At 37.1% G+C, this 12,862-nt stretch overlaps 1 protein-coding gene across 5 annotated transcripts in view; it reads left to right on the forward strand.

Annotated features, from left to right (window-relative positions):
* Positions 1-12,862, forward strand: part of MMUT (methylmalonyl-CoA mutase) — a 38,298-nt gene that overhangs the window by 6,472 nt on the left and 18,964 nt on the right. For all 5 annotated transcript variants that reach the window (XM_058554186.1, XM_058554183.1, XM_058554185.1 and 2 more), the window contains 2 exons: positions 2,089-2,246; positions 12,182-12,353. In XM_058554186.1, coding sequence (XP_058410169.1) covers positions 2,089-2,246; positions 12,182-12,353 — 330 coding nt within the window. The remainder of the gene's footprint in view (positions 1-2,088; positions 2,247-12,181; positions 12,354-12,862) is intronic.

The raw sequence follows: 12,862 nt of genomic DNA on the forward strand, positions 1-12,862 counted from the left end.
CCTCTGTTGTTAGTGTAGGGGCTTATGGTTATGGAAGGAGGTAGGCCAGGTGTGTTTGTGTGGGGAGAAGGACCTAGCTTCTCTGATTGAAGGTGAACTTCCAGAAGGAACTAAGCTTCCATTTGTATCTCAAGACACACAGTCATGAGAGAAGATTGGAAATGTAGTCCTTGCACGTTGGCCCTCTGAATTTATGGTTCAGGTATTGTAGGAGAGTGGAGAATGGTTACTGGAGTAGATAGCAGCAGTTTGTGTTGTTATGTACGTGGGCATTTCACCTTGTAAAAGATCCTAATGTCTACAAGTTCAAATTTGCTTTATATAATCCCTCGTATGAGTGATAAAAGTGCCAGTTTCAGATATTTATCAAATGATATTATATTGAAGTACTTTGTAAACTGTAAATTTTATATTATTCCTTTTTAAAAATTTTTCATTGTGGCAAAATACACATAACATAAAATTTACCATCTTAAATCATTTTTAAGTGTACAGTTAAGTGGCATTAGGTACGTTCACATTGTTGTGCAACCATCACCACCATCCATCTCTAGAACTCTTTTCATCTTGCAAAACTGAAACTTTGTGGGTATTAAATAATAACTTTCCATTCTCCCCTCCCTCTGGCCCCCAACAGCCACCATTCTACTTTCTGTCTTTGTGAATTTGACTAGGTCCCTCTTATAAGTGGAATCATACAGTATTTGTCTTTTTGTGACTGGCTTATTTCAGTTAGCATAATGTCCTCAAGTTTCATTCATGTTGTAGCATGTGTCAGAATTTCCTTCCTTTTTAAACTGAATAATGTTCCAATATTCTAGTATTTCTATTATTCTGAAAGAAATTCTGCTACTAATCTCCTCAGTAGAGAAGCACCTGTTTGTTTCCTTGCTTCTTATTTGTACACTCCAAATATACTGAACTGGTCTCTCAGTTTCATGTAATTCGATTCCCTTATTGCTTTTGTGATGAAAGATTTTTCAAGAGCTTTTGGTCAGTTACAAATAAAATATTTGCAGATGTAAAATACCGATAATCCATACCGTTTGCTAACAACTAATTTTTTTTGAATGCTTACTGTGTACTGGCATAATACTAAGTGGTTTAGCTGAATCATTTCGTTTAATCCTATAACAACTCCATGAAGAAGGTACAATTAGTATCTCTTTTATACTTTAGGAAACCAAGGAGTAACAAGTTGAGAAATTTGCCTACAGTCTCATTGCTAGTTTAGTGACACAGCTAGAATTTGAACACTCTAACTCCACAGCCCATGTTCTTAACCAGTGTATTGAGTTTCTGTGATTTAGTTTTTATTGTTTTGTTTGGTTAATTCTTGGGAAGGATAATAATTTTTTGGCTCTGCAGGATATGTATGTTTTGTATCCTACCTAACATGAAATTTTACGGGAATAGTGGAAATGCCGTTTTCTTAGTGATTGTGGTGGAAAGAACCTGTCTGAGGTATGCTCAGCATTAGATGTTACAGTAAATCAAACTGAAATCTTTGATTTTTAAGCCATTCATTTTGTCCTGTTTGTTTCAGTATTATATAGTACTAAGGATTGAATCATTTTCCTTTTTTTGTCCTCATGTGTACTTATTCATGTTCAATGACAATACAAATAAAATAATTAATAGCTAGTAAATAATAATTAAATTTACACATCTTCAACAGATTAGCCCAAAGTTATGAAGTCTTAGGACCTCTTAGGAGGTCAAAGTCATTGCTTTGGCATTAAAGATGGTCTTCATTCAGTTCTCAGGCCAATGGTAACATTCCTAACCTCAGCCAGCTAATTTCAAAGTTTAAACTTTTGGCGCTAAAAGATGATTGGTGCAAATTCTTTTTCACTAGAAAACTAAGACAGGTATAGTCCTTAGGATGATTAATTGAATCAGCCATTTAAATTGGAAAAGAATTAAATGTAACAAAGTAAGCATTAAATATTTTCAGTTAATATTATAAACTACTTAGTATATCTGAGTTGAACATCATTTTAAAGTAATATTGTCTTTTAGAAAACAGGTTTAATAGAACCTTTTTATGTTTTTATTCACTGTTGTGTTTTTTATTATTTTATATAGTACATGCCAAAATTTAATTCAATTTCAATTAGTGGATACCACATGCAGGAAGCAGGGGCTGATGCCATCCTGGAACTGGCCTATACTGTCGCAGATGGATTGGAGTACTGTCGAACTGGACTCCAAGCTGGCCTGACAATTGATGAATTTGCACCACGGTGAGTAAATTAAATTCAAATATTTCAACATTAAGAAAATTTTATGAGTATAGAGCAAAATATATTGATAAAATAAATTTGTGTATATAATTGTCATACTAGGTTCTCTTAAGTTTTATCTGAGTGATAATGAGGGAATAAACCAATACTGTTCATAATTAAAAATCAGAGTTAGAGCCAGCCCTGATGGCCTAGTGGTTAAAGTTCGGCGTGTTCTGATTCAGTGGCCCGGGTTTGGTTCCGGGCGTAGAACCATAGCACTCGTCTGTCAGTAGCCATGCTGTGGTGGCAGCTCACAGAGAAGAACTAGAAGGACTTACAACTGGAATATACAACTATGTACTGGAGCTTTGGGGAGGGGAAAAAAAAATCAGAATTACATTTGAACATACTTCTTGGTAGGTTAGAGGAATCTTGTCTTCTCCTATACAGAGAACACAATTGTTAAAATAGTATTAAAATGTAAACATAATGTTTTAGATAGATTTGCTTTTATTCTTTTAATTTTTCCATTTTAAAATATAGAAGTCATTTATTACGTTTTATTTTTTATTTTTTTTTTGTGAAGATCAGCCCTGTGCTAACATCTGCCAATCCTCCTCTTTTTTTTTTTGCTGAGGAAGACTGGCCCTGGGCTAACATCCGTGCCCATCGTCCTCCACTTTACATGGGACGCTGCCACAGCATGGCTTGCCAAGCGGCGCGTTGGTGCACGCCCAGGATCTGAACCGGCTAACCCTGGGCCGCCGCAGCGGACGCGCACACTTAACTGCTTGCACCACCAGGCCGGTCCCATATTACATTTTATTATTTTTTTTCTGTTGTACTTATGTAATAATAATGTTTTGGAATGCACAGTGCTATTAAAAACATGTTTGTTTCAAAATAGCCTTTCATAAAGTTGTATGAAAAATATGGAAAAACTTAAATGAAGTTTATGAAGTATTTAAATTTGGGCGTCAAAAATCAGTCAAATGAGCAATCACTTGCTAAGCTTTGCTCTGGGCCAAGCACTAGCTTGTATGCTGGGAATACAACATGTGAAAAGCATGGCTTCTGAGTTTATAGATGAGCGAGTGCTCCTTATACCAGGGATTGTTGCATACTTATTATGATAGCAGTTCTCAAAGCGTGGTCTAAGGACTCCGGGGACTCACTAAAAACCCTTTCTGGGGTTTTAGAGTTCAAAGCTGTTTTCATGATTATATTAAGATTTTATTTGCCTTTTTCACTTTCATTCTTTTAAGAGTGTACAGTGGTTTTTTCCAGAGACTACATATGTGATGTTGCAACAGATTGAATGCAGAAGTAGATATGAGACTCCAGTTATCTTCCCTTAAACCACACATTAAAGAGGTTTGCAAAAATGTAAAACAATGACTTTTATTATAATTTTTTTATTTTAGAAAAGTATCATCATTTTTCATAAAAATGTTACTTAGGGTTTTTTTTCTCTTTTTTTTCCTTTTTTTTTTATTAAGGTAACATTGGTTTGTAACGTTATATAAATTTCAGGTGTACATAATTAATTTTGATTTCTATGTAGACTACATCATGTTCACCACCCAGGGACTAATTATCATCCATCACCATACACATGTGCCCAGTCACCCCTTTCATCCTTCTCCCTCCCCTCTTCCCCTGTGGTAACCCCCAGTACAATCTCTGTATCTGTGTGTTCCGTCTCCAGTATTTGACTTTCTTCGCCTGACTTAGGTCACTTAGCATCATACCCTCAAAGTCCATGTCGTTGCAAATGGCAAATTTCATCTTCTTTTATACCTGAGTATATTGCATTGTGTATGTGTACCACATCTTCTTTATCCATTTGTCCCTTGATGGGCACTTAGGTTGTTTCCAGGTCTTGGCTCTTGTGAATCATGCTGCAATGAACATATATCTTTACACATTTGTGTTTTCATGTTCTTTGGATAAATACCCGCCAGTAGAATAGCTGGATCATATGGTTGTTCTATTCTTAATTTTTTTTTTTTTTGTGAGGAAGATCAGCCCTGAGCTAACATCTGATGCCAATCTTCCTCTTTTATTTTTTGCTGAGGAAGACTGACCCTGGGCTAACATCCGTGCCTATCTTCCTCTACTTTATATGGGACGCCGCCACAGCATGGCTGGACAAGCGGTGTGTTGGTGCGCGCCTGGGATCCGAACCTGCGAATCTCAGGCCACTGAAGTGGAGCACCTGCATTTAACTGCTGCATCACCGGGCCAGCCCCCCATTCTTAATTTTTTAAGGAATCTCCATACTGTTTTCCGTAGTGGCCGCACCAGTTTGCATTCCCACCAGCAGTGTATGAGAGTTCCCTTTTCTCCACATCCTCTCCAACACTTATTTCTTGTCTTGTTAATTACAGCCATGCTGATGAATGTGAGGTGATACCTCATTGTAGTTTTGATTGGCATTTCCCTAATAATTAGTGATGTTGAATATCTTTTCATGTGTCTGTTGGCCATCTGTATATCTTTGGAAAAACGTTCACATCTTTTGCTCATTTTTTAATTGGGTTGTTTGCTTTTTTTGTTGTTGAGATGTATGAGTTCTTCATATATTTTGGATATTAACCCCTTATCAGATATATGGGTTGCAAATATCTTCTCCCAATTGTTAGGTTGTCTTTTTGTTTTGTTGATGGTTTCCGTTGCTGTGCAGAAGCTTTTTAGTTTGATGTAGTCCCGTTTGTTTATTTTTTCTGTTGTTTCCCTTGCCCGGTCAGACATGGTGCTTGAAAATATGTGGCTAAGACTGATGTCAAAGAGCGTACTGCCTATGTTTTCTTCTAGAAATTTCATGGTTTCAGGTCTTACATTCAAGTCTTTAATCCATTTTGACTTAATTTTTGTGTATGGTGTAAGGTAATGATCTACTTTCATTTTTTTGCATGTGGCTGTCCAGTTTTCCCAACACCGTTTATTGAAGAGACTTTCTTTTCTCCATTGTATGTTCTTGGCTCCCATGTCAAAAATTAGATATCCATAGTTATGAGGATTTATTTATGGGCTCTTCATTATGTTCCATTTATCTGTGTCTTTGTTTTTGTGCCAGTACTATGCTGTTTTGATTACTATAGCTTAGTAGTATGTTTTGAAATCAGGGAGTGTGATACCTCCAGCTTTGTTCTTTTTTCTCAGGATTCCTCTGGCTATTTGGGGTGTTTTGTGGTTCCATGTAAATTTTAGGATTCTTTGTTCTGTTTCTGTGAGAAATGTTGTTGAAACTTTGATAGGGATTGCATTGAATCTATAGATTGCTTTAGGAAGTATGGACTTTTTAACTATGTTAATTCTTCCAGTCCACGAGCATGGAATATCTTTCCACTTCTTTGTGTCTTCTATTCCTTTCAACAATGTTTTATAGTTTTCGGTGTACAGATTTTTCACCTCTTTGGTTAAATTTATTCCTAGGTATTTTATTCTTTTTGTTGCAATTGTAAATGGGATTGTATTCTTAATTTCTCTTTCTACTGCTTCGTTGTTAGTGTATAGAAATGCAACTGATTTTTGTATGTTGATTTTGTATCCTGCAACTTTACTGTATTCCTTTATTATTTCTAAAGTTTTTTTGGTGGATTCTTTAGGGTTTTCTATATACAAAATCATGTGATCTGCAAATAGCGACAGTTTCACTTCTTCCTTTCTGATTTGGATCCCTTTTGTTTCCCTTTCTTGTCTGATTGCTCTGACTAGGAATTTTAATACTATGTTAAGTAAGAGTGGTGAAAGTGGGCATCCTTGTCTGGTTCCTGTTCTTAAAGGGATAGCTTTCAGTTTTTCCATTGAGTATGATATTAGCTGTGTGTTTGTCATACATGGCCTTTATTATGTTGAGATACTTTCTATACCCATTTTATTCAGAGTTTTTATCATAAATCGATGCTATATCTTGTCAAATGCTTTCTCTGTATCTATTGTGATGATCGTGTGATTTTTATTCTTCATTTTATTAATGTGGTGTATCACATTGATTGATTTGTGGATGTTGACCCATCCCTGAAATAAATCCCACTTGATCATGGTGTATGATCTTTTTAATGTATTGTTGTATTTGATTTGCTAGTATTTTGTTGAGGTTTTCCTCAGTCATATTGGCCTGTAATTTTCTTTTTTTGTATAGTCCTTGTCTGGTTTTGGTATCATGGTAATGTTAGCCTCATAAAATGAGTTAGGAAGCTTCCCCTGTTCTTCAATTTTTTGGAAGAGTTTGAGAAGGATAGGTATTAAGTCTTCTTTGAATGGTTGGTAGAATTCACCAGAGAAGCCGTCTGGTCCTGGACTTTTATTTTTTGGGGAGGTTTTTGATTACTGTTTCAATCTCTGTCCTGGGAATTTATCTATTCAAATTCTCTATTTCTTCTTGATTTAGTTTTGGAAGGTTGTATCATTCTAAGAATGTATCCATTTCTTCTAGATTATCCAATTTGTTGGCGTATAGCTTTTCATAGTATTCTTGTATAATCGTTTGTATTTCTGAGGTGTCCATTGTAATTTCTTTCATTTCTGATTTTATTTATTCAAGCCTTCTCTCTTTTTTCCTTGGTGAGTCTAGCTAAAGGTTTGTCAATTTTGTTTATCTTTTCAGAGAACCAGCTCTTAGTTGCATTGATGTTTTCTATTTTTTTTCAGTCTCTGTTTCATTTATTTTCCACTCTGATTTTTTTTTTTTTTTTTTGAGGAAGATTGTCCCTGAGCTAACATCTGTGCCAATCTTCCTCTATTTTATATGTGGGAAGCCGACACAGCATGGCCTGACGAGTGGTGTGTAGGTCCATGCCAGGGATCCGAACCCGTGAACCCCAGGCTGCTGGAGCAGAGCACGCAAACCTAACCACTACGCCACCGGCGCGGCCCCTTGCTCTTATTTTTTTCTGATTATCTTCCTTCTATTGATTTTGGCCTCTATTTGTTCTTCTTTTTCTAGTTCCTTTGAGTACACTGTTAGATTGTTTATTTTAGAGTTTTCTTGTTTGTTGAGGCCTGTATTGCTATAAACTTCCCTCTTAGAACCTCTTTTGCTGTATCCCATAAATTTTGTCATGTGGTATTTTTATTTTCATTTGTCTGCAGGTATTTTTTGATTTCTCCTTTGATTTCTTCATTGACCCAATCATTGTTCAGTAGCATTTTGTTTAATTGCCACATATTTGTAGCTTTTCCAGTTTTCTTCCTGTAGTTGATTTCTAGTTTCATACCATTGTGGTCAGAAAAGATACTTGGTATTATTTTAGTCTTCTTAAATTTATTGAGAATTGTTTTATGGCTTAATATGTGATCCATCCTGGAGAATGTTCCTTGAGCATTCGAAAGGAATGTTCCATGTGCATTCAGAAAGAACCATATTCTGTGGCTTTGGATGGAATGTTTTGTATATATCTACTAAGTCCGTCTGGTCTAATGTGTCATTTAAGGCTGATGGTTCTGTATTAATCTTCTGTTTGGGTAATCTATCCATTGATGTAAGTGGAGTGTTAAAGTCTCCTACTATTGTTGTGATATGGTTTCTCCTTTTATGTCTGTTAATAATTGCTTTATATATTTAGGTGCTCCTATGTTGGGTGCATAGGTATTTACAAGTGTTATATCCTCTTGTTGGATCGTTCCCTTAATCATTAGGTAGTGCCCTTCTTTGTCCCTTGTTACAGCTATTTTTGAAAGTCCATTTTGTCTGATATGAGTATTGCTAACCTCAGCTTTCTTTTCATTGCCATTTGCATGGAGTATCTTTTTCCATCCCTTCACTTTCAGTTTGTGAGTGTCTTTCGGTCTAAAGTGTGTCTCTTGCATGCAGCATATATATGTGTCTTATTTTTTTGCCCAATCAGCCACCCTATGTCTTCATTGGAGCATTTAGTCCATTGACATTTAAAGTAGCTATTGATAAGTAGGTACTTATTGCCATTTTGTTAGTTTTTTTCTGGTTATCTTAGTAGTTCTTCTCTGTTCCTTTCTTCTTCTCTTGCTCTCTTTGTGGTTTGATGGCTTTCTTTAGTATTATGTTTGGGTTCCTTTCTCTTAATTTTTCGTGTATTTATTATAGGTTTCCGGTTTGTGATTACCATGAGTTTCATATATAATAACCTATGTAAATAGCAATCTGTATTAAGTTGATGCTCTTTTAAGTTTGATCTCCTGCTAAAATGTTCTATTCTTTTACTCCCCTCCTCCCACATTATATGTTTTTGATATCATATTTAACCTCTTTTTTTTGTTTTTGTATCCGTTAACCTCTTACCTTGGAAATAGATAATTTTAGTGCTTTTGTCTTTTGACCTTCATATTAGCTTCATAGGTGGTTGATCTGCTACCTTTACTGTATATTTGCCTTTACCAGTGATTTTATTATAATTATTATTTTTGATAGTTTTGTTATTCCTATTTGTGGTCTTTTCTACCTAAATAAGTCTCTTTAGTATTTCTTGTAAGGCTAGTTTTTTGGTGATAAACTCTTTAGTTTTTACTTGTCTAGAAAACTCTTTATCTCTTCCTCTGTTCTGAATGATAACCGTGCTAGGTAGAGTATTCTTGGCAGTAGGTTTTTTCCTTTCAGCTCTTTATATATATTGCGCCACTCTTTTTCTAGCCTGTAAGGTTTTTGCTGAGAAGTCAGCTGATAGCTTTATGGGGTTTTCTTTGTGTGTAACTTGTTGCCTTTCTCTTGAAGCTTTTAGGATTCTCTCTTTGTCTTTAGTTCTTGACAGTTAAATTATAATGTGTCTTGGTGTGGGCATCTTTGGGTTCATCTTGTTTGGTGCTCTCTGTGATTCCTGTACCTGGATGTCTGTTTCCTTCCTTAGTTTAGGAAAGTTTTTGGCTATTATTTCTTCAAATAGATTCTCTGCCCCTTTGTCTCTCTCTTCTCTTTGTGGGACACCTATAATATAGATGTTAGGGCACTTGATGTCGACTGAGAGGTCTCTTAGCCTGTCTTCATTCTTTTTAATTCTTTTTTCTGTTCAGCTTGGGTGATTTCCTCTAGCCTTTCATCTAGCTTGCTCATCCGTTCTTCTGTATCACCTACTCTGCTACTGATTCCCTCTAGTGAATTTTTCATTTCCACTATTGTATTCTTCAGTTCTGATTGGTTCTTTTTTATATTTTCCAATTCTTTGTTGAAGTTCTCACTGTATTTATCTGTTCTTCTCCCAAGGTAAGTGAGCATCTTTTTGATTCTTTGTTTGAACTCTTTATCAGGTAGATTTTTTATCTCTGTTTTGTTTAGTTCTTTTTATGAGGATTTGTCTTGTTCCTTTATTTGGAACATATTCCTTTTCTCCTCATTTTGCCCATTTCTGTGTGCTTATATCTATGTTTTAGGTAGATCAGCTACATCTCATGAACTTGGAGTAGTGGCCTTATGTAAGACATGCCTTATGAGGCCCAGCAATGTGCTTCCCTCTCGTCACCAGTTCCAAATGTTCCAGGACTGTCCGCTCTGTGGGCTATGTGTGTCCTTCTGTTGTGGCAGGGTTGCTCTTACTGCAGGTGCACGAGAAGACTAGGCTGTGCCCCTGGCCAGCTGGTTGTAAGGCTCAGCTGCATGTAGCTACTGCAGTCCCTTCAATCACTTTATTGGGCAGGAGAGCCACAGCACTCTTGTCTGCAAGGTCGAATAGCACATTCCTGCTGCAGTTTTTATGTTAAGTGAGTAGACCCCCAGTGTGGCTGGTTGCTAGGCTCACGGGCTCACAATTGCTGTAGGCCTCTGCCCTGCAAGGCTGTTGTCAGCTCTGTCAGTAGTGCAACTGGGTGGGGATGGCACCAGGCATGGCAACACAGAGTTGTTTCAGGCATTGGAAGGTAGGGCAGATCCCCTTTATGGCTGTTTGAGAAGCACAAGTCTGCTGCAGCTGACAGGCCCCACCGCCTGCAGGCCCATACACCCCATCCGTGCATTTCTGCCCTGTGCGCACACCCTGCCCCACTGAAGCGGATCCACTCACCCTACTATAGAGGCCCCACACACTCCGTCAATGCTGGCTCGCCTCTCACGCGTGGCCTGCCCTGCAAAGGCGGACCCACTTGCCCTGCTGCAGACATTGCACACACCCTGCCTATGCAGGCCCACAAGTTGCCCGAGGGCTTGCTCTTGGGTGGGGCCCGTCCCTACTGTGGGCTCTCTGCCCTGGCTGACCTGGATTAAATCAGTGCTCTAGTGGATGAGGCAAACCCCTGTGCTAACAGGCTGGGGGAAGAACACCAATGACATCTGCCAGTGTCTGTGTCACCATGCCTGTACTAGTCACAATAATGGCTGCTGCCATTGTCTCAGTCCCTTGGGAGGTGGTCCCAGCTGCCTCCTGCTTCCCTGAGATGCACCCAGAGCCTATCAAGTGAGTTTCTTTTCACCAACGTACTGTGCACCTTTCTTTCAGGTGATTTTGTGTTGTTTTCTGAAACAGGTAGATTTGTGTGTGAGTCCTTTAAGAGCAGGCTTTTTTTTCTCTTATGTTCTATGGCTTTTCTGGGGGTATTCTCCATTGTTGTTAATAGACAGCAAAGCCAGATATTATGACACTCATCTCGGCTGTGCTGAGTTCAAAAGCTGCTCATTGTGGCAAAGCTTTCCTGCTCAGATCTCCTGCTCTTCCAGGGAAAGCTTCATACCTTAAGATTGCTCCCAGCTGTAAGGAACTGTGGCTAGAATGTGGCATTTTCCCCCTCCAGAAAGGTATTTCTGCTTTTTCCACCTCAGTCAGCACTGTCCCTTGTTGTGGGAGTCCTTTTTATCCAGTTTCTGGCTCTCCCTCGGGGGTAATTGTTCCAAGGGTAATTGAAAATTTGTTGTGTCTGTGGGAGAAGGTGAGTTCAGAGTCCTCCTATGCTGCCATCTTCCTAGCAATCTAAAATATTACTTATGTTAACATGTTGTAGGTTTATTGTTATTTCTAAATGAATTAGTGTATAAAATATTGATAGAGATTATATAAATGGAGAAATGTTTTTTGGGATCTCTAGTTATTTTTTTTTTTAGTGAGGAAGATCAGCCCTGAGCCAACATCCAATCCTCCTCTTTTTGCTGAGGAAGACTGACTCTGAGCTAACATCCATTGCCAGTCCTCCTCCTTTTTTTCCCCAAAGCCCCAGTAGATAGTTGCATGTCATGGTTGCACATCCTTCTAGATGCTGTATGTGGGACGTGGCCTCAGCATGGCTGGAGAAGCAGTGCGTTGGTGCGCACCTGGAATCCGAACCCGGGCCGCCAGTAGCGGAGTGCACGCTCTTAACTGCTAAGCCACAGGGCCAGCCCCTCTAGTAATTTTTAAGAGTGAAAAGAGATCCTGGGACCAAAATATTTGAGAACTGCTGTGTTAAGAACTTCTTCCAAGTATATATTAAGAATTTTTATTTAGTTTTAGTTTCTTTACTTAAGGCTCACCTTGTTTTATATAAGGAATCACAATGTTGGTGCTTTTAGATGCAGGGAAGTAATCTAAATGTGTACAGGATATAAGATAAAAGGGAGTAGTGGGTTGGGAGCAACTGGAAAAATATATGCCTGTAACAAATACACAGTCACTCTTTTAAACTTTCTGGCCATCCAAACAAAGCAACTTTGTGGTTTTATTCCCTGTGTAGGTGACCCTTGCCTTTGGATATTCTTGAAATACATATGTATACTTTTAGAAAGTCAGTCTTTCTTTAATTAAAGACACAAAAGTGGCTTCTTTCCTAAAGAAAACAATTGTAAAGTGAATAATTCTTAGCCTGAAGCAGATAATCGCAGCTGTTTCTTCTGTATGCATAAAGCTGTACTTTTATACGTTAGGTTGAAAGTTACTGAAGTATATAAGCTTTGATTTTAATTCAGATTAAGTTGTTTCAATTTAAATTCGGGACATTGTTTTTTATTTTTAGTGTGTAGTACAATTAGCTTTATCTTTTATTAAGTATAATCAAATTCTGGCCTTATATTACTATTTTAGGTTGTCTTTCTTCTGGGGAATTGGGATGAACTTCTATATGGAAATAGCAAAAATGAGAGCTGGAAGAAGACTCTGGGCTCACTTAGTACAGAAAATGTTTCAGCCTAAAAACTCTAAATCTCTTCTTCTAAGAGCACATTGTCAGACATCAGGATGGTCACTTACTGAGCAGGTATGTATATAATTTAAAGTGTAGAATTTTAATAAAGTCACATATTTTCTTCTAAGCAACATGGCATGGTCAGGAAGTAGATTTAAGAACCTATTTGCTCATAATTGAAATTCATAATTATTCTGAAGCATAATGCACACTTATGTTTGTTTTTACATATATCATAAATAAATAATATTGGCTCCCTCTAGTGGTTAACAATATAAAATCATTTAAATCTTAGCTTATATATAGTAGTGTTTTACATTTTTAAAAGTAAAAAAAATATGTGATGATGAGGAAGAAGCACAAATCATAGTATAATTAATATTGTTTTAAATAATTTTGAGTGAAAATTAATGTAAAACTGCCTAATTAAAATCTGATTTTATACATATATATTTTTATTATAGTTATTTGTTTAAGTAAGTGTGCATGCAAACAGACCATTTAAAAACTGTTATCACTCGGGCAATTTATTTTAATTTAATTTCATTCCATTAAAAAAATTGTGTGGTGGTGATCTTTTT

Source organism: Diceros bicornis, chromosome 14 (assembly GCF_020826845.1).
Source record: "Diceros bicornis minor isolate mBicDic1 chromosome 14, mDicBic1.mat.cur, whole genome shotgun sequence".
In the NCBI taxonomy this organism is placed as follows: domain Eukaryota; kingdom Metazoa; phylum Chordata; class Mammalia; order Perissodactyla; family Rhinocerotidae; genus Diceros; species Diceros bicornis.